General features: G+C 41.2%; 1 protein-coding gene across 7 annotated transcripts in view; it reads right to left on the bottom strand.

Moving 5' to 3' along the window:
- The window catches only part of NEDD4L (neural precursor cell expressed, developmentally down-regulated 4-like, E3 ubiquitin protein ligase), a 135654-nt gene that overhangs the window by 29090 nt on the left and 84468 nt on the right, over positions 1 to 22096 (bottom strand). For all 7 annotated transcript variants that reach the window (XM_021379789.1, XM_021379791.1, XM_021379792.1 and 4 more), the window contains 9 exons: positions 14393 to 14443; positions 11203 to 11264; positions 10998 to 11100; positions 8528 to 8694; positions 5982 to 6114; positions 4679 to 4855; positions 2099 to 2173; positions 1173 to 1226; positions 117 to 176 (listed from right to left, as the gene is read on the bottom strand). In XM_021379789.1, coding sequence (XP_021235464.1) covers positions 117 to 176; positions 1173 to 1226; positions 2099 to 2173; positions 4679 to 4855; positions 5982 to 6114; positions 8528 to 8694; positions 10998 to 11100; positions 11203 to 11264; positions 14393 to 14443 — 882 coding nt within the window. The remainder of the gene's footprint in view (positions 1 to 116; positions 177 to 1172; positions 1227 to 2098; positions 2174 to 4678; positions 4856 to 5981; positions 6115 to 8527; positions 8695 to 10997; positions 11101 to 11202; positions 11265 to 14392; positions 14444 to 22096) is intronic.

The raw sequence follows: 22096 nt of genomic DNA, 5'->3' as shown, positions 1-22096 counted from the left end.
TTCAGCGGCTATATGTCAATTATCACATTGCTGCTCTGTGAAAAAATGTTCTTTACTGTACAAGACATAAATCTACCCACATTTTATTTACAGATAGCATTGGATAAAGATATTACCGTTGGTTCCTCACCACCTGTGACAGTTGAAGAACGAGCTCTCCTAGATGGGCCACTCTGCTGTTAAATGATAATGAATGTTACAGATAAGTATACTTGGTGATGAAGTTTACTCTTACATCTTTAGGAATAAGGAATCATCTACAATCTCAAATTTATTAAAAGAGAGCAATTAGATTGAAATAAATGTTTAAGATAATATAAAAAAAAATTAAGCCATCAAAAACAAGTTAGAACTACATAGAAAAATCACCAAAGGAACTAATTTAAAGAACTCTGGTATCTAATACTGTATGAGCGGTAGTGCTAAGGATGATATTGTTATGGATGACAAGACCATTCACTCTCAGTGTAACATGATTAATTCCCCCCTTTAGAAACAAAATGAACACATTCCGATCATCAAAGAGTGCATGGAAAAAGTTAGACCAAAAATATGGAAGTGGCATTAAAATTTTCATTAAGGATTAATGCAGTCAAAACCAGCACAATTTAGAAAGAAAGTATGGATTTAACTAGTAGAAGATGAATTATCATTAATTCAATAAAGATTAAGATCAAGAAACATCCTTGTAATAAAGCAATGACTTCAATTCTTTTGCAAATAAATGAATGTTCTACAATAGCAAACTGAAAGATGGATCATGACAAGGCCCAGTGTGACTGCATGAGCTAAAGAAACTCATACTTCATGAGGTGATATTAAATTAAGAAGCAGACCACCTGTGGATCAGACTTAATTAAGTGCCAGTTTCCTCTAGTACGGAGAGAAGACAGCTGAGACATAATCATATTGAAAACCACACCATTGTTAATCCAGAGAAGAAAGTAAAGAGGTGGATAACACTTCAGAAGCTCTCTACTGAACAATAGCCATTGCATGCAACTACAAGCAGCAAAGGTAGATAAACTAAACATTGAGAACACACAAAAAAATTAGAACAAAAAGAAAAATAGTATGGTTACAGTAAATGTCTGCCCAATAACAACAGAAAGAAACAAAGGAGAGACATCACCTTTCATAATGAACTTATTAGTAACTCCCTACTTACTTACCACCAGTAAATTTGAGTCATCTTTTCTGTGTGTGGGTTGATATGCAGCATATTCCTAACAAAAATTGTAAAAAATAAAATAATAATAATCCTGGAAGATGTTCTCCAGAAAAAAAAACAAACATTTTAAAGAATATTAAATTATTTTGAAATAATTTGAGTTTTATTTAAAAGTTGTCGCCCGAGAGCTTGCCCCTTTGCTATCCCCATACTTAGGTTGTGGGTCAAAATATGTAGAACTATGAATTAGAGGGAAAGTGTGCATGGTTATGGTGTGAAAGAGGATCTTACTCTTTGGAATATCTTGGTGTATTTTTCTGTCTCAAGAAACTGCTTAAATAAAATCACAGAGGAAGGAGCCCACTTCAATGACTTAGATGAAAAAATTACAACACGTGCAATTATGTTTGAGTCTACTGTAGAAGGAATGTAACAAAAAAGGCTTCTTTCAAGTGCAGCTGGGTAAAACAACCACCCTTTTTAGTGTTATACATTCTTAAAAATTTTAAGTAAAATCAATTTGCAGGACACCAAAAAATACCTGGCAGCAGAGTCCTGTGGCTGCTACAGTTCCAGGCACACATGGTGCTATGCCCTCTCCCACCCTACCTGAAAACACTCCTGGGAAGGTTTTCTCTCTTCTCTTCAATATATTGACTGCTTAGTAAACTACACTTCTGTGTTAGATAACTAAAGTCAGACAGTGTGACTATGCTCTGTCTCAAAACTTTTTCTTCTCTCTAATGGAATTCCTCATGGCACTTTGTGTTCTGACGTTAATTTGGTTTTCACGATGACTTGGGACAGCCACACGTCCGTACTGCTAACTGAACTAGATCTGCCTAGAACTGATCTAGGAAAAGACACTGTTCAGAATCAGATGATGTTCAAATAAGAAGAAATAAATAAAAATTAGCTTTCATTTACCAGAGATAATTGAGACTGTTCAGCGACCGTATCTGTTACACTGCAAGATCTCAATCTTGAGGAAGGATCTCTTTGCTGAAAAAAATTAAGAAAAGAAAGTGTCTGTAAGTGAGGGTGTATGAAAACACGGGGCACTATTCAGTAATTTTACTTCTCCCACATTTAATCCACACCACTACAAAAATATATTTGTGTTTCATTGCCTTTAACACTTGTATAGAAACCTGGGTAGCAGTGGAAAGTTGAAATCCTCAGCGTTCCACCACAGACTGCTGCCATACAGCCATGTTTTAGATTAACAAAGAAAACTAAAGTATTTGGATATATGTCTTGCACTTGCCTTTAGCATCCACGTTACATTAACTGTATCTAAGAGAAGAGGATAGGGCATCCCATCTGGGAAAATGCACAGGAAGATTAATAGTCACAAGAATCAGCAGTAGAAAGATTAACTCAGGGCGTAACAGGAAATGAAAATGTCATGGAACTTTTGAAAACGATTTTCAAGTATCTTTGGAAGACACCTTAGAAAATCTAGAGGGATAATAAGCAGTATGAGGAAGACATAACTTCTGGCTGACTACCAGCAATACAGTCCTTGGAAAATCAGTACATTAGAGCTACTGGATTCCCACACATGGCGTACTGCACTAGGTAACCCTTGTATTTGTTCCTTGCATGTGGGCACAATGGGATGCCAATACCACATGGGATGACTACATGGTTCTGGTGCTGATGACACCCTGAGCCCATGGTGGGGATGCAGTACGCTCTGCAGAACCTTCACTGGGAGCCTCGCTGAGATCAAAGTACCTTTAGTTGCAGCCTACAGCCTGCAGATCTTAGCCAGGTTCATGCAAAACAAATCTAGATTTGGGCTCAGGAAAAATCCTGGATCCATCAGCCTCCACAAAGCCAAGGAGCTGATCTCACAGCTTTTGGGAATGTGGGTCAGGCAGAGATGTCAAGTAGACATACCTCCTGTTAAGCTGGCAGTTAAGCTGGCACCCTTCCTACCACCTTGCTCAATCCAAATGATGCTCTTGGATATCTCTTTACTATGCTTACCAACCTCAGAACTGAGCAGATTTACAAGCCCAGGAGAAGCACTGCTCATTCACATGGAAGCAGCTCAGAGTTAAGTGCTGGATCAAGTCGGTGAGCTCTCACAGGGGCCAGAGCTGTGGGAGCAGAGTTCATAGACACAAGCTGCCTGGACAAATCCTCTGGGGCTATGCACTGAACACTGCTGGCCCACTCGGTCTCCATGTGCAGACAGAGTAATTTCATAGCTGTTTCGTTTTATTCCTTTCAGTATCCCAACACCGTGTTCAACGGGTAGTGTAACAAGGATGCTAAATGCTCTGACAATTTCTTACTTTGCACTTGTGGTCTTATTAAAATTCACATTGCAATGATAAGTAAGATGCTATTCAATGGTTCATAAAAGAGCTAGTTTGTACAGAAGCGTAATTACTGAATTATTTTAATTAAGATAATTTTGTAGTTATACCACTTTTTATTTTCAATGTACAATCAATTCAGACCCTGTTCTTGTCACTGATCCTGCTTGATTAACCTCCCGCCCTCCAAGTGAAGGTCTACTGAAACCTGCAGTTATCTACAGAAGCATACTTTGTGCAGATGGCTGGCAATCAGAGCTATAATTTGCTGAACTAACCTCCATTTAACATTTAAATCATTGTATATATTCCACAGGCTCTTTGTGAAAAATTTGCACCTAATCAAGGTTCTATTTGATCAGAAAAAGAGTAAGTGTGATTACTTCTCACTTGAATAGCAAAGGTACCTTTACAGCACACACCAAGGAAATGATTAAATCTCAGCACAATGTCCTGTTTAATATTTACAATTGTTTTCTCAGTCAAAGAGAGACAAGATATTTCCACAATTGAAAGTACAGCATCCTTACTTTTTGTGGTTTCATCAGTGTGTCAAACATGCACACATAGAACGTATATTTTGTTCTTGCCTAAAGTAACCTGCTGTGGTTCTCCAGATGAGTTATCAATAAATCCACAGAGCATCTCACCATAATGCCTTCCTTTCAGTTCTAATCCTTTGTTAGTCTTGTAACAGTTAACCCAGTAAACCACAAGGGTTTTGTAGAATTCTAATACGAGACATTCTTCAGCATAAATATGCACAGGCAAATACCAAGCTTTAGAAAAATTACCACATAATAAAATGGATGACAACTGGAGCAGTATGGAGTCTTCTCGCTTTCTTTTGGAAATTCCTAGCTTGATACTCTCTATTACTATATGATGTATTTTGTTTCACTAAAGGTATAAGAGCAGCAGACTCCCAAATAAACCCATGTAGGAAAACAAAAAAAAAACCATTAAACCTAAATCGAGGAAGTCTGCTCTTCAAGGCATTTGTTCTATGGTGAAATTAAGCTGTTGTTTTTTTTTTTTAAGATGTCTTTAACAGCGTATCCAGTTTTTCCTAAGACCAGCAATAGCTACTCATCCACATAAACAGTTCAGGATTATGTCAAGGTAACAAAAATCAGAGTAGGAAAGATGTATACAGAAAGAGCAGAGTGTCACATACCATCAAAGAACTCAGCTGTTCCCCATTAGAATCAGGAGTGATCTGAAGTCTTCTGCTCAGTTCCTCAGATAGATCCTGAGGACTGGTACGGGATATAGGAGATGCAGGAGGTGGTGGCAATGAAAAGCTTAATGAATCCCCACTTGCACTCGCCTCCTCTGAAATGGCTTCCCAAGGCTGACAAAAGAAAAGAAATTGCGTTAACTATTTAAAGTCAAACCAAGCCTCTCTTCCTCCTATGCATTCCAGGTAGCTACCTCACTGTGGCAAACACAAGTGTGATTATCAGCCTCAATGCTTAGTGAAATAAACTAACCCCTAGAACACACAAACAGTCATTCTTCTCAGTATGAAGCAGTCACCAGGAAAAAATAGTTTTCTTGTTGTCTTCAAAACAGACTTAAAGGTGATGATGAAATCAACTTTACAGTTTTTTTGTTTACAATTCAACACAGAAAACGATTCAAAGACGTGTAAAAATCAAATCTCATTAAGTAAATTATATGGGAAATTTTATTCAAAATTTAATCTTGCACACTTACTGCAAATTTAAAAAAAAACACTGACAATTTTAATTTAGAATGGACTGTGGAATACTATTCGTAAGAATCTGCAAATCACAGATTAACAGATGACGAGTGCAAAAATAACCTCAGCACTCTATTTGCTGCTCTGCATACCATCCAGTAAACCAGCACTTTCATGAAGAGTTCTACCTGTGATTCACACAGTAAAACATTCCTTAAGTCTGAATGAGATTAGAGCTTTACACACAAAATTTGCTTAAAGATAGCTAGCAAAATCCATTACGTTATTCTAGCTGTAGATTAAACTTGCTGATTAACAAGATCTCAGAATTTTAAGCAGAACCAAGTATTTTTTGGGGGAAAAATAGCCTCTTTTCCTTCTGAATCAAGACATTCAAGAAAACTGAAACAAAAGGCAGTTCCATTTGGTACATTTCACTTCTTACAAAGTTGTCCCTTTGTTATTCAAAGCAGAATATTGGAAGTGTTTTATCTACTTAGAGATAACAAGCAGTATTTGCTATTACAAACGTTTGTCCTAGCATTTACATGGTATTTAATACTGTGCATACGCTATCAGCCACCTACAAAAGCATGTGTGCATGAAAGTATAGCTATCTAGGTTTTTTATTGTGTCTCTGGTATTCTACTCAGGCGATTTCCATAAAAACCATGCAAAACCATTATTGTCCATGGTGCATAGTAATTAGCTTACAAAATGGGAAACACTTTGGCCTGAGGTCAGCTAAATTCTTAAAAACAAGACCTTTATGTACCTCAGGAATGTCTCCAAACTCCATAGGTTCCGGTTCCAAATCCTCACTAATATGTCTTCGAGAGCGAAACCGCCTATGGGCTGCTTCATGGTTTATTTGTCTGATGTTGTTATCTGAATCAGATCCCACATCACTGGGTAGTTGGAAAAAATAAGTGAAGGAGAAAAGAAGAAAACAATGAATGTTAAACTCATTAATGCTTCTGATTAGAATATAAAATTCATTACTCTTGTACATGTCGGGCTTCATAAACAGGAGGCAACTTAATCCTTTAATCCAAATAAAATAAAACCAGAAGCATTTCACGAATGTCACGTAAGACTGGAAATTAACATTCTTTGCACATCAAAGTTGTTAAACCAGAAAAATAAGTCCCCACTCCAACACGTTAACCCCTTATAACTTATCCTTTCCCAGGATGACCAGAATCATTCCTGACACAGAGATTTTACTTCTGTTCCTCTCTTTATGCCAACTATTGCTTTTCTTTTTGCAATAACCAAAAGAATCACAAGCTGTTACTGCAACCACTAGTTCAGTTCACTCCAGCAGTGGTTGTAATGGTAAATAACCCAAATTCCCTTAATGGTTTCCCTTCCTGGCTTGTGCAGCTTCCCCTTGTGCATATCTTTGCATCTCCATTACAGCACTCAACGGGCACAAGAGGTTGTTAAAAGGCAGTATTCTATTTAAACCCCTCCTTCAGGTTGAGAGACCGTAGCTTTTAAAGAGAATTATGTTCAGAAAATATTTATTTGAGAAAACATTTTAGTACAGCACATTTTAATGACCTACAAGACAAATAACTCAGCTGACACAGACTGTACAATATTCAATATTTTCTCTTAATGAGCTGATTAGTATCTGAGTTACTAACCTCAAACTGAGAGGCCAGCACTGTCTATTCTACTGTCAACCCAGGAGACCTTCCACTCCTAGTAGTTTCATAAATTTACAAGATCAGAATCATTTTGTTTGGAAAAGATGTCTAAGATCATCAAGTCCAACCGTTAAACCAACACAGTCAACCCTACTACTAAACTAGGCACCTAAGTGCCACATCTGCATGTCTTCTGAATTCCTCCAGGGATGGTGCTTCAACTACTTCCCTGGCCAGCCTCTTTGAATGCCTCAGAACTCCTCCTGAGAAGAAATGTTTCCTAATATTCAACCTGACTCTTCCCTAGTACAACACGAGGCCATTGCCTCTCATCCCATCATTGCTATTTGGGAGCAGAAGCCGACCCCGACTCACCACAATCTCCTTTCAGGAGTTGTACAGAACAGTGTGGTCCCCCCTGAGCCTCCTCTTCTCCAGACTGACCATCCCATTCCCTCAGCTGCTCCCCACAGCGTTGTGCTCCAGACCCTTCACGGCTCCATTCCCCCTCTGAACACGCTCCACGGCCTCAATGTCTTTCTTGGAGTGAGAAGCCCAGCACTGAGCACAGCACTGAGGTGCGGCCTTACCAGGGCTGAGTACAGGGGACAATCATTTCCCTGCCCTTGCTGGCTACACTACTTCTGATACAAGACAAGATGCTGTTGGCCTTGTTGGCCACCTGGGCACAAGGCTTGAGACCATCACTCTAAATTTTTCTTTGTTTCTATCTTAAGAGACAAAAAAACCTCCAAACTTACTTAATTTATATGAGTATGGTGTCCACCTCATTCTTTACCAAGCCTGGAGTAATTTATGAAGTGTATTAGTAGTAATCATATGTTCCCAAATCACCTGTGATACTGGCTTTTGGTCATCCTTGCTAACTGACAGCCCTGAAGCCTTCAATTCATACACCCATCTGATGCTGCTTTCCAATGATTATTACTTTTTGTTATCTGTCAGTATAATATTTCTGAAGCCGTGTATTCTTTGCTTAATTTACCACAGTCAAAATTCAAGCAGGTGCTAAATTATATAATTTATAAAAACTAAATTTTTATAGATACTTACTGTTACCAACTAGAAGGTGGATGGGATTGACTTGATAAAAAGTAAAAGCTGCTTAATAAACAGCATTTAAAAAAAAAGTTCAAAACCTGCTACAAAAACTAATTAAGTTCTATGAAAAACACATCAGACAAAAAGAACAAACAGTTAAATATAGAAACACACACTTACATAATTCAACTATGATTATGAACATTCAAGAAGGAGCAAACAGCACTTGGAATAAGCAACAGTGGGAGAAGAGCAGCTACATAAAAATAATGTAAGATGTTTGACTAGCTCATTATTTCAGATCAACTCAACATTTTCAGTTAAACATCGCTACAGTGTTATAAATCTAATTATAGGCAATATATAATGAAGGCTTGAACAGGAGCTCCACATTAGTACAAGCACAGATAAACAGTGTAGTCTATTTACTAAACAGAAAAGAAGATCTCCTGAAAATCAGTCAGTCTAACTTAATTAAAAGACCTGACATGCCTGTGCTTGCATTTTTTTAAAATTCTCTGTCAACAGACCCTACAGAAGAAAATAATATATTCTTCTTTAGCACACACCCATGAACATGACAGTGGACTACAATGTCACTTACATTAAACTTGGTCGGTGCCATTGCGTAGTTCTGTTGTTGTGGTTGACATAGTAAGTCCGCCCTAGGTTGTCAACCTTTTCTTCCCACCCAGGAGGCAGTGGAGGAGGTGGTAACTCCTCCTGACGCTGAGACACAGAGTCGCTGGAATCAACCACATCCCATCCATGCTTAGGAATGAGAGCAAAAAAGATGTTAGAGTTCGAGTCAGAGAGAGTTATATCCGTATTGCTTGCATTGGTGCAGATAGGTGCAGATTCCTATTTTTTTTCCAAAGAGAAGTAAATGATAGCTTAAACCTAAACTATAGAGAAATAGAAGGAACTTCATGATTACAGTGTGCACTACATTTCAATGATAAAGACTCTACAATTCTATCACTCTATTAACACGGGGATTCCCAAACTGGCTTGGGTGGGTATTCCTCCTGGTAGCCAGGTGCAGATTTCCAGCCATGATGCCAAAGAGAACCAACTGCTAACTTTTGAACTGAAGCTGTGTCCTTTTCCTCATGAAGAATAATCACTGTTTTTATTTTCACTTTCCCGCTCTCCAAAAGTGTTTGGGAACTTCTCCTGTTCAACCACCTCTGTCCTATCTTTCCATCAAACCCATCCACAATTTGCCAAAGGGTCTGAAAGTTGTTGACAGCAGCAAAAAACACCCAAGGAATCATGTAAAAGGACAACAGGCAGGTGCCCTTATCACTCAAACATACATATTCTGGGGAAGACTGAAAAACAAGCAAACAGAACAACCTAAAACTAATTACTACTTCTAAATGTATTAGATAGCTTTAAGTATCCCACTGCAACAACACTATGTTTTGTGTCTGTTTCAGAAGCATAGCCCAAAAGACTTTAATACGTAAATCCACCTGAATTCAACCCAAAATCTAATTGCCACTGGGTATCCTTTCTAGGTAAATACTGTGATTCAATTATAGATAAGAAAATTCCTTCCCCACTGCTGTTCAGAAATTAAAGAAGAGTTAGAAGTGTTTTGTTAAATGAAACATAAAAGCTTTTCATTACCACTGATTTACTAGAAATGCTGTTTCTGTAGGACACTGCCAGAGCCTTGTGGCACTGTCTTACGTGCTTGAGTCAGGAGGATCTTACTCACAGAGGTGACAAAAATTTATTTTTGACAGCAAAACAGGCAATAAATAATGTTCAAAAACAGACTCTTGGATAAAGACAGCATCACTGTAAGCATGCTGCTGAAAATTTCTTTCCGAATGAAATACTCTATTCTTGAAACACATACTTTTCAGACTAGTTTTATTAAAAAACTGCTAATAAATTCAAGTCAGTTATTTAGGCACCAATTATGAGATGTATTATAAACATAAAAGAATCCATTCACTGAAGAATTTGCTAACTGTAAGCACACTGGAACCTTTTAAGTCTCGTTACTTCAAGTATCACAGAAAAATCAGATTACATTTAAAACATGGTAATTTCTACGAAATTCACAGTTAGACATTACTGTTTATTTTGTACAAATAATACACATTTGAGTGCGACATATATAAACTTCTCAGACTCATATGCAAATTGTATTACATGTAGACACACGCACATATAAAATACAAACATATTTATATACACACACACACACACACACACACACTTTTTTGTACGTGATAGGAGAGAAAAAAAACTGGGTTTTGTATCTGTGAAGTGCTGAAGGTGATGAACCTGAGGTGCTGCTTTAGTGCGTGCAGATCAGTGACTGCCCAGAGACACCTAAGCTGCCTCTGTACCAGGACATGGGCAGACAGCAGAAATGTATGGCTTGGGATGACAGCTCTCCTTCTCAAGTTACAGATGGCTGCTGCCCATTATTAGTAATTAAAGCAAACTTGGGCTAACATCCACTCTGTCAGCTCTAATTGCAGTAATTCTTAAAATGGATGATGGCTGATAAGAGTTCTGGGAAGTCTTTAAACCTGCTGTGCCCACATGAGCACTATTCTCTGTAAAGCTGGCGCTGCCAAGAAAATAGAGAAAAATGTTCTAACAGCTAACTTGGACGGGCTTCTGAGGAAGATGTACTTAGATATTAAAAACAGACCATCACGTTTATGTCAAATATGAGTAATGTGGATAGACTTTCCAAATTCTTCTGCCCTCTTGGCATGACTTAATACAGCCTTGAGAATGTTCACGAAAATGAAAAAAAAAAAAACCCAAAAAAACCACACACCGTAACTGAATCAGAGAGACTTCAGAATTCACTGTGCCACTTGGAACACTCTGACATTCTTGAAATAGCAGAGAAAATATCACCTTACGGCTTTGAAAACACGAGGGGGGAATACGCTGATACTAACACCACCATTTTATCTTTCAAAACCACAACTTTTTCAATGATTATATCCGAATCTCTAATAACCTACGTACCTCCAGATCTATAAAAATGACAAAAAGAAGGTGTCAGCTGGTGACATCTGGATTAAGTGTCTTACCTCAGACTCATCCCTTAGATCGCTATTTTCTTCCTCTTGGCCACCGTTTTTAGGCATGTAAGCCATCTTCAGTCTCAAGAAACCCTTCACACGCGACTTGTGGCTAGAAGACAAAGAGTTACATTTAATTCAATAACCCTTCAACAGCTGCAAATAATCAACCTTGAGGTAAGGAATGTTTTAAAACACAAATACAAATCCTCACCTCCTTGGTCTGAGAAGGAAATCCTTAAAGGTGTACGGCCTTTCCATGGTTGGGTCTTCAGTCTACAGGCATGTAAGAAAACGACAATTTAAAGGGCTCATCCACAAGTGCAGAAATACTCAAAGCACATTCACATCGCAGATAGATGAAACAGAAATGCTAGAGAAGATTCTACAGTCAAAGTCACTCTCGGTGGCTGGTTGGTTAATGTACAGCTGCACAAGAGGCCCACTAGATGTCACTGTGACCACCAGCAACGGGCTGAACTCCGTCTCACCAGTGTTTGGAAACGCACACAATTCAGTGAAAGCTGGAAGAACCCACCAAGCAAACCCCTTCCGACTTTCTGCAGCCACCCAACAGCACCGTCAGAGAGGGATGCATCCACCTGAAGGAGTGTTTTTTATGCACGTCAGAAAACTACTAAATAAAGTACAGTTCAGCTGGCTTTCCTTTCTTATTTCAAAGCTGTTAAGACTTTGAAAAACAGTAAAGAGGTTGAAATTCTTCATGAGGCAGATCAGTAACACTATCAGGTTGACAGGCTACAGCGTATGATTACATTCCACTACAAGTTTCATAAAGCTTTAAATCTTAAAAGCTTTCTATTACATAAGAAATGCAGATTTGTTACATGAGGGCCATTACTGGCACAAAGCTAGAAATTTAGAAAGGAGAAGGTAAATGTGAGAGGCAGAAATCCATACACAGGTTAAATCTTCTGATTTATGGGGTGCATTAATAACTGTATGACTGGGGCTGAGAAACTGGGAGTATGACCTGTGTTACACTGAAGAATTAAGCACGTGCTCCAATAAAGACCACATTACCATAAAATTTCCTTAAAATGAGCACAGTTAGCAGAATGCTGCTCCCATCTGCCACCAATTACAAAAAACGATAGCGTATCTGCAAAGCCCTCCCAAGCCCCATCCTTACAAACAGGAATACTACTTGTGTGTAATTCCTTTGCTAAACTATTGTAGACACAGGATAACCTATCTCCCTGATATTATTCATGAAAAGCTTTATTGTCTGTGGTACTTCAAAGTCAATAAACAGTAAATTAAGAATGAATTCTAACTCACTATCACAGATTTTACATCAAATACCATACAGATTTGCTTTTCACAGAACAAACTCATCCTACAAGGCATTTCCTGCATTAAGTTCCCACTTAATCTGTGTGAGACAGACTTCCCATTTTCTCAGTGAGATAGCAGATTTTAATCAAATCAACAGCACTGTAAAGCATGCATGATTATGAAGTGCTGCTTTTTAGTACTCTCATCTGTATTCAATGTACATTAAGTAAGATGCTGTGTATTTTAACCAAATTTTGCTGAGAATGGCTAGATAATGTTAGAGAGAACCAGGTTTGCCAGCAAATCTACAGCTAAAAGAAAACATTTGCTAGTGAATATATCACGATCTCTCCTATTAATGTATAGATGAGCAAGGAAAAACATTGATTAAAGTATAAAGACACAGTGTACGAATCCCTGAGCACCAAATTAGCACACACACCTTAAGAAGCACAATGTGAGTCACTGTTACAGAGTTTGAGGGCATCCCCCTGGGCAGGTAGGAAAGCATCGTGCGCAGACACTGCAGTGTGCCTCAGTGCACAGAGAGGCAGAACCATGGTTCTGAGACACTCGTTACAAGTTTTCCCGAGGGAAACTGAAGGGAAGAAAGTGGCTGCTGGAGCTAACGTAGTTATCTGCAAACATGCAGAGAAGGGATTTTGTAGAGGATGCAGATTCACTTTCTAGTGAGCCTCAGTGGAAAGAAGTGGGGAGTACTAACGACAAACTTTTCTCATTTTAGCACAGTTGAATTTATTCTGCAGTGAGGCAAAGTAGCTCAGCCAGGAAATTTTAATTGAGCAGTTTCTGTGTAAAGACAGTAGAAGACTAAAAATGATTTGAAAGAGTAAGTTTGGTATTCCACTGTTTAAATATGAGCTGGAGAAGATGCACACTCACATGCTAGCTAAGTCCCTAGACAGAGAACAGTAAAGCTTCCCATGTACAGGAAGAGTCATCCTCCTATACAATGTGGAAGGAAGAAAGCTGCTTATTTCTCTAGACAGTTCACAGAAAGTGTGTGACATGCCTATAGCTCTCTCAATTCTTGTCGATGATTTTTAATAACTAAAACTAATGTTCACTAAAAAAAGAACTGTAAAATACTACCTGACTCTGCAAGACAGGCACTCAATAAAACTTCCCTCATCATTTTATACTTCGGAGCACATTTCTTCACAAATACCCACCATCATCAATGCCATTTCAAAAACAGCGTGATGTTTAGTTATTTGTCTTTTTCATTACAGCATCCCTACCTCCAACCCAGCACTATGTCTTCAGCCTTTTCAGCACGTGCCAACCCGAGGAAAACAACAGAAACAGATGTGATGAGGGCCCACCTACTGACAGCAGAAGCACAGTCCTCTCCCCCAGGCTTTTCCAGTACTGGCACGGAAAGCCTACATGCAATGCAGTCAGTAACAATTCTGCCACTGTCTTTACTGGACTAAGATTACATTAAGGACACTAGTGAGCAGTTTCTGAATGTTGAGCATCCTTCCGTGAGCATGTTATGTGAAAAGTACATCTATAAAAACCTGATGACGGAGTATTAGTCTTATCCCATAATCTTAACCACGCATTATTTAGACAGATGAATGGGATCAAAAAATGTTTTTATTTTCTTCAACATTTTAACAGATGTTCTGGAAGAAATTGAGCTTACTTTGCTGAGGGAGAATACAACCATTTCAACTATAAAGGAAAAGCAAGAAAAGGAAGAAGCCAGAAGGTTCAGAGGGCAACTGCCTGTGGAAAGCTGAGAAGCATCCACCCTATTGGCCATGTGTCATTCATCAATTGACTCAGACCAGACAAGGATTTTAAGAAAGAAAACATGGGAAACGGAGGAAAAGAGAAACCTGGATTCTGAAAACCTTAATGGGTGCCAGAGAATCACCGTCTCCCTAGCTGCTGCAAAGGGAACAACTCCAGACTCTTCTGCACAGTGGGGCTCTATTTTCATAGGGTTTTTCTTTCAGCTTCTAAGGCTCTACTGGGAATGTTTGCTTTAAGTAGAATTTATTTCCATAAACTTTCATGAGTTTTTCACTGCCGGGGATGACAAAAAAGAGCACAGGGACAAAAGCACTGCTTACCGGAAGGTGGTTAAGAGGCACATCCACCTGACCCAGGAAGTCGTCTCTAGTCTGTCAAAGAAAAGAAAAAGCAGAACATAAGCAATTTTACCCATAAGGTCCTCTTTACACCAGAGAAGTAAAACATGATGAACAGCAATCCGGGCACAATGAAGCAGGAATAAATACAGTTCAGTACAATTCAGCTACTTCAATAGAACACTTTGACACTTCCAAATGGCTTTTTAGTCCTCAGCGTGTGCACTGAGTGCTGATGAAATTCTAGTGTTTCCTCTAATGACCTATGCATAATTCAAAATACAAACTGGTAATCCACTCTTTTCATTAATTATAGGCTCAACACACATTTAAAAAGCAGGGTGACGTAGCAGTTCAGCATGAGTTCCTGTCGAAGCGTGGTTATTTTTTCACCCTTAGTTAAAGGAGAATCTTACATTCATATCAGATGGGGAAGGGAGGGGGAACCTAATGTCCGACCAGTGAAGACACAGTTGCATGAGCTGTAAACAGTTTCCCCTCAAATAAGAATTTATTCTTTTACCAAAGAGAAACCAGGCAGTAGAACTTGTTGGCTGCCCCATCTCTCCAATGCCCAGTGACACCTGATGATGCCTGGACCAAACGATACCCAGGGCCAAACCATCCATCCACACCTACCACTTTACACAGCAGGAACATTCATAGAATCACAGAATCATGGAATGGCTTGGGTTGGAAGGGACCTCAAGCATCATCCAGCTCCAACCCACCTGCCGCAGACAGGGCCGCTAACCTCCACATCTGATACCAGACCAGGCTGCCCAGAGCCCCATCCAACCTGGCCTTGAACAGCTCGAGGGACATGGCATCCACAGCCTCTCTGGGCAGCCTGTTCCAGCACCGCACCACTCTCTTGGTAAAGAACTTCCCCCTGATGTCCAACCTAAATCTTCCCTCCTTCAACTTAAAACCATTTCCCCTTGTCCTGCCATTATCTACTCTCATAAACAGCTAACTCCCCTCCAGTTTGTAGGCTCCCTTCAGGTACTGGAAGGCTGCAATGAGGTCACCTCGCAGCCTTCTTGTCTCCACGCTGAGCAAGCCCAGCTCCCTCAGCCTGTCCTCGTAGGAGAGGTGCTCCATCTCTGACCATCTCTGTGGCCCTCCTCTGCACCCTCTCCAGCACCTCCACATCTTTCCTGTATTGGGGTCCCCAGACCTGGATGCAGTACTCCAGATGGGGCCTCACGAGGGCAGAGTAGAGAGGGACAATCACCTCCTTGTCCCTGCTGGCCACCTGTCTTCTGATGGAGCCCAGGACACCATTTGCTTTCTGAGCTGCAAGAGCACACTTTCACACAGGGCTACTCACAGCACCTCTGGCAATGCACTTACAGGGACAGAAGAAAAGGAACATGGTGTATTAGCAGAGGTGGACAATGAGGATAACTTTGAGAGGGAGAACATGTACTGTTATCACTAAATAAATCCTAGAAAGAAACAGCAGTCAACAGATTTCTCGCTGAACAGTAAGACCTGATCAATACTTTCAGTGACAGTGGGTGTAACGCTTCCAGCAGAAAACACCTGCATCCTGACCACACTGCCACTTCTTTACAAGCTGTGTGTCTTCTAAACGCTGCTTAGGCATTATCTTTCTCACTTAGGGAGACCTCAGAACTGACACAACACTGAACAGTTCCTAAAATCAGCAGTTTCCAGCGCTAAGCACGCAGGCACACATAAAAAATAATACCCTTTAAAAAGTAGTTTATCTTAAAGCTAGAATTAAACCATGTCTTTGCTACCCTATGCTTACCCCCGTTTCCATACCTTACCTAAAAATGATAACTTCCAGCATCTCGATCTAAATTTGACTGCTGAATATGACATTTCCAAAGGAATGAAATTCTGGCAGCAGATAAGCCATACAGTCATTAAATAGCATACGTGCATTTGCTTTGCCAATCACTGCGCTGGATTTATATTTGGTATTCATTAATCTTCTAAGATATTGATTTTCAAAATAAAGCATCTTGCATTAATCAAAAATCAACTGTCTGTCAGGGAAGACAAATTCTGGCAGATCCTGTTAATGACACCAGATATCAGCCCCAGCGAATTCCAAAGAACCTGCGTTTATTTATATCCGCACTATGCACAGGATTCCAGGAAGTGCATGCTGCTGCTCTGAAGCCAAGTTTACATATTCCTCATAGCAGAGCATTAAGTTTAATATTAAAATCCATATTTTATATGATAACATAATAAGAACGTTGTTTCTATTACAAAGATAGCATAGCCCTCTGATCCCCAGAGACGGACACACGGCTGTGCAGTACACTCATACAGCAATGCAAAAAGAGCACCTGTACCAAGGACCCTGTCTTTCCCAAATCTAAATAAAAACAGCAAACAGGCTTTTAATTATGAAACTGTAGCTATTAATTCTCTCATTAACTGCTGGAAAAGCCTGGCAGCACGCACTGCTTCTAGAGAATCAACACACTTCTCACTTAACACTGGCAAATACCAGGTATCTTCCACCTCCCTTCAGCGGGATTGCTCCAGAATCAACTACTCAGAGACAAACACACACCTATTTCTACATCTGTTTATGCAGCTTTTCGTTCAAGAAAAACAAATCTCACATGCATGGAAAACTTCCAGGCTGGTTACTGCTCCTCTGCTTTGGGGCAGATGTTCCTGCAGCTGAAAAGTTACGCCTCCTGTGTTATGATGCTGCTCCACCACGTCAGTGGCGGATGTTGGTGGTTTACTTTATTTGGTTTCAAAGAGAATGTAAAATCTCATTACTCTAGATTCTGTCCTATTTTCCGGCTAGTTCTTTCATAATGAAAAGCAATTGCTTCTGTTCTTGTGGCAGAGGCAGAAGCACACCGTCTATTTAGGAAACCCAAATCTGTCCGACCGTCTTCTTTAGTTATGCAACCATCTTGAAGAGTAGTAATACTAATGCAAGAGTCCTTTCATTTCTCTTTGGTGTGCTCAAAGACAACTGGCATACTGGGCGTTCTGTACACTACATTTTCTTGAATGCACGTGAGCTGCCCCCATTACATCAACACAGACATCAAATCCCAAGTGCAGACACAAATCTCAGATGTCCAGCCAATTACAATGGGAAAAAGGACGCTTCACCTTGTTAGTGCTCATGATCACTGAATGATCACCAAATGCAAACCCTAAGGCTGAGAGAGGTGTCCAAACGCTCCCTGAGCTCCGGAAGCTCAGGGCTGTGTCCACTGCCCTGGGATTTTGCTAAGTGGAATTGTTTATAGTCACCTGAGGAGGTAGAGCAAGGCGGCAGGAACTGGAGCTGAAGGGCAAGGATGCTGGAAAAGCAGATTTCCACTGAATGTTCGTGTGTGAAACCGAGGTGCTCGTTGCCTCAGCTTGGGAATCTGCATCACCTGCACGCCACCAGAGTGGTCTCAACTGTGCGGGAAATTCAAGTAGTGGGCAGAGATGGAGAAGACACAAATAGAAAAAAAAAATAAAAATCTGCACTGCTTTATACAGATATGAGTCCCGGACAGCTGTGGCTCCCAGGAGTCCCACAGAATTATAGAATGGCCTGGGTTGAAAAGGACCTCAAAGATCATCTCGTTTCAACCCCTCTGCTGAGTACAGGGTCGCCAACCACCAGACCAGGCTGCCCAGAGCCACGTCCAGTCTGGCCTTGAATGCCTGCAGGGATGGGGCATCCACAACCTCCTTGGGCAACCTGTTCCAGTGCATGACCACCCTCTGAGTGAAAAACTTCTTCCTAATAACTAACCTATACCTCCCCTGTCTCAGTTTAAAACCATTCCCCCTTGTCCTATCGCTATCCACCCTCGTGAACAATCATTCCCCCTCCTGTTTACACGCTCCCTTCAACTATTGGAAGGCCACAATGAGGTCTCCCCAAAGCTTTCTCTTCTCCAAACAAAACAAGCCCAGCCCCAAAACATGCAGAGGTGTTTTGGTCCTTCGGCCCAATTCCAGGCCGGGCAGAAGCACTCCTCCCACCTACCGTTCCCGTGGCATTTTCAGCTCATCACAATGTTCCCAACTTCCTGACCTCAATACTGCTGTGTACTATTTCTGAGCACAGTTAAACCAATGCTACATTCCAGCCCAGATACTGCCCAATTTCAGAGCTGGGTGACACAAACCCTGTAGCAACTTTCACTGTTTTAAATCCCTGAAGCTTCTGCCTAAAGTAAAACATCCAAAGTCCACAGTCTTCTCAAACTGCAAAAGCCCTGCCTCTTGTTTCAGTGCACAAGTATGGGCCTCAATTCAGAGGGCCCTATGGACAGTGCAGAATGATGGCAGAAACAGTCTGATGAGTTTCAGAGCCCACTTTATCTAATTCTATTCTAAATAAATGAAAGCTATGTTACTTCCAATCTTCTCAAATCACTGAAATACTGGCGGGTGACACCTCAAGTGACATGGATGGCTGTGTGACGGACACTCGTGAGCATTCAGTAAGTGCCAGTACAGCACAGGCACACAGGTACCCATGCTGACAATGATGTGATGGGCACACTCCCAGGGCACGGGGGAGGTTCTGGTGTACAACAGGTTGGCCACGTGCCAGCAGTGTGCCCTTGTGGCCAAGAAGGCCGATGGTGTTCTGGGGTGCATTAAAAAGAGCGTGGCCAGCAGGGCGAGGGAGGTGATCCTCCCCCTCTACTCTGCCCTGATGAGGCCACATCTGGAGTACTGAGTCCAGTTCTGGGCTCCCCAGTTCAAAAAAGACAGGGTTCTCCTAGAAGGAGTCCAGTGGAGGGCCACAAAGATGATTAAGGAGCGTCTCCCGTAGGAGGAAAGGCTGAGTAACTTGGGTCTGTTCAGCCTGGGGAAAAGAAGACTGAGGGAGGATCTGATTAATGTTTACAAATCTCTAAAGGAAGGTGGGAGGCAAATGGATGAGACCAGGCTCTTCTCGGTGGTGTGTAGTGATAGGGCAAGGAGTAATGGCCTAAAACTGGAACATAGGAAGTTCTGTGCTAACATGTGGAAGAACTCCTTTATGGTAAGGGTGACGGAGCACTGGAACAGGTTGCCAAGAGAGATTGTGGAGTCTCCTTCGATGGAGATATTCAAGACCTGGCTGGATGCCGACCCATGCTACCTATTGTAGGGAACTGCCTTAGCAGGGGGGTTGGACTTGGTGGTCTCTCGAGGTCCCTTCCAAGCCCTGAGATTCTGTGATGAGAAAGGCTGAGGGCACCAAACTGACATGAGACCATGCTCCTCCAGCTGTGTTTCATTGCATATGCACAGGATGGACAGGAAGGCAAAACTACACACGTGCAATTCTGCACTGTACACATCAGCCTTATCAGGGCTGCACCAGAGGCACACAAAGGCAAGGTCGATACGCTGCAAGCAGAGGTCTGTACCAAAAAACAAAATGCACTGTCCTTGGTGAAAGGCCAATGGGTCAAAACCTCATCTTCTGTTGCTTAGTTTCCCACCTTTTTCCAGGCCGAACACCAGGAGCTGCTGGTGCTGGGGATCCAAATGGCCCCGCAGCGCACTGCCATGCAGCCACATGGGGCCAAGATGCAATTATTGTTTCAGGACAACTTCAATGCTGGCAGCCCTCGCTGCAGAGCACGACCAGCATGCCAGGATAAATCATCCCCTCAAGGTGCAGGAGTGCACACAGCTTTGGGGAGACACAACCGAGCTTTACGCTGGTGTGTTCTAGAAGTCAGAAGTTGACAATGCAGTTTAAGCTGTGAGAAACCAGTAAAGTAACCTGACCTGGCAAAGAAAAGCTTTAGAATGTGAAGGGACAATTACCACCATCAAGCAAATTCAGTTGCCAAATCATTATAAAACAAAGTGCAAAACTGAGCAAGAATTAAATTTATGTACGCATTACTTAGGCACCACACTTGAGATGCAATACAGCATCGCTGCTCAGTGCCAGAGAAGCCACTCCCAGGCTTTAAGGGTGCTCTCACGTAGCGCTAAATCTGCACAGCACACAGAGTGGTTGCACATATCAAAAAGGAAAAAGCAACCCAAGAGCAGAAAATACCCACCAGCTTCAAGTTGCACTCTTGCAATGCTAAGTCCACGCTTTTCACACACACGAGTAACTCGCGTGTTATTTCTGGCTTTTAAGACAACACCTAATGCTGAATTTATTAGATTAAAAATTATTATAAGTAATTATAAGCAATTGTTTCTGAAACTAGTAGGACTTCTCTCAATAAGTGGACACTCAGAAATGTAGTGCTCTTAAAAGCATAACCAACAGAGAGCAGCAGTTGCAGGAGCTCTAACTAACTGCTTTCAGATTTGGAAAGGCATCGCACTGTAAGATGTTTTTCTCATTAGCAAAGCTGCCCTCGTAGGGAGGTGCTTCAGCAGCAAACCAGAGACACCCCGCTTCCAGCCCCTGCGCATGCCCATACATTATTCACGTCCTCTGCAGATTTCACCAATCAAAAATTAAAGACATTTCAGTAATTCTTCCTACAGAGCAAAATGTTTCAGTAAAAGTATTTTACGTTGCAGAATTGTTCTGCTGTTGAGTGCATTATTTACTTATCACGAATGGCTCTACTGAATATGAATCTCCATAAAATTTTGAATCAGAGCCAGAACTCACCACCTAACAGTGACATGAAGTCGGTCCAGCGTTTGTGCAAGGCACACAACCACAGAATACAGAACATGTCCTGGTGGCAATGGGTTTTCCTACTGAAATCAGTTTCAAAGCGAAGGTACAGCACAACACCAAGACTTCAATTCCTACACAGTTATTTTGTTATTCATTTGTGCAGCAATAAAAGAACGTTTACTGTTCCTCTAATGGCCTTCACAGAAACTTCATAGAAGAAAAGCCACTGCGGGTACTTACATTTCAGTTTCCATGTTTTCCTTCTCACTGCAAGCTCAGCCCTGTTGTGGGGATGCATTAATCTGAACAATGCCTTTAAACTACGGGTTAGGTTTTTCAGGAGGAGTTATTGGGCAACAGCACATTGGAACACCAGGTAAAGCAGGCACATTAATGGGCGCCAGTAGGTTTGTATGCGATATTCTGCACACCCTAATGACACCCCACAGAATACTGCTGCACATGCAAATGAGCCTGTTCTCATTCAGCCGTATCTATCACATTAAGACTTCATTACTGAAGCCCTCTGGTGCCATTTCCATCCATTATGGATAGTTAACGACAAATCACTGCACGGTGGCTCCCAGGATATTCCATACGCTTGTGCAGGCCTCCTCGCAGCTACATCTTATCTCGGACAAGATAAGAGCACTAACACTCAGGCAGAGGCCCTTCTCTGTGCTGCACATAGAAGCACTCCGAGCTGCTGTTTCAGAGGGGAGGCAGCAGTGCTCCAAAGCAGCCACAGCTGAGTGAGAAAAGTCAGTTTCCCACTAAGCACGGACAACTGTGACAACCAGATCCTTACAGAAATGGATTAAGTACGCCACAGTACATAAGCACAAATGACTTAAATTCTAAAACATCTGTATTCTGCTGCTACTGCTTACTTAAACCCACTCAAAAACATTGGGCACTTATGCCAAAACTTGATGCATTCCTGAAACGTGAGCCACATCCCCTAAAAGCTCCGGACAATGGCAGGGAGAAAGCAGCGAGTTAAAGATTTATTCCCTTAATTACAACAACACGGCATGGCGGGAGGGAGCAGATGGCCAAGGAGGGCCTGC

This window comes from Numida meleagris, chromosome Z (assembly GCF_002078875.1).
Source record: "Numida meleagris isolate 19003 breed g44 Domestic line chromosome Z, NumMel1.0, whole genome shotgun sequence".
NCBI classification, from domain to species: domain Eukaryota; kingdom Metazoa; phylum Chordata; class Aves; order Galliformes; family Numididae; genus Numida; species Numida meleagris.
The sequence above is the reverse complement of the archived record's forward strand: the minus strand, read 5'-3'. Positions and strand labels throughout refer to the sequence as shown.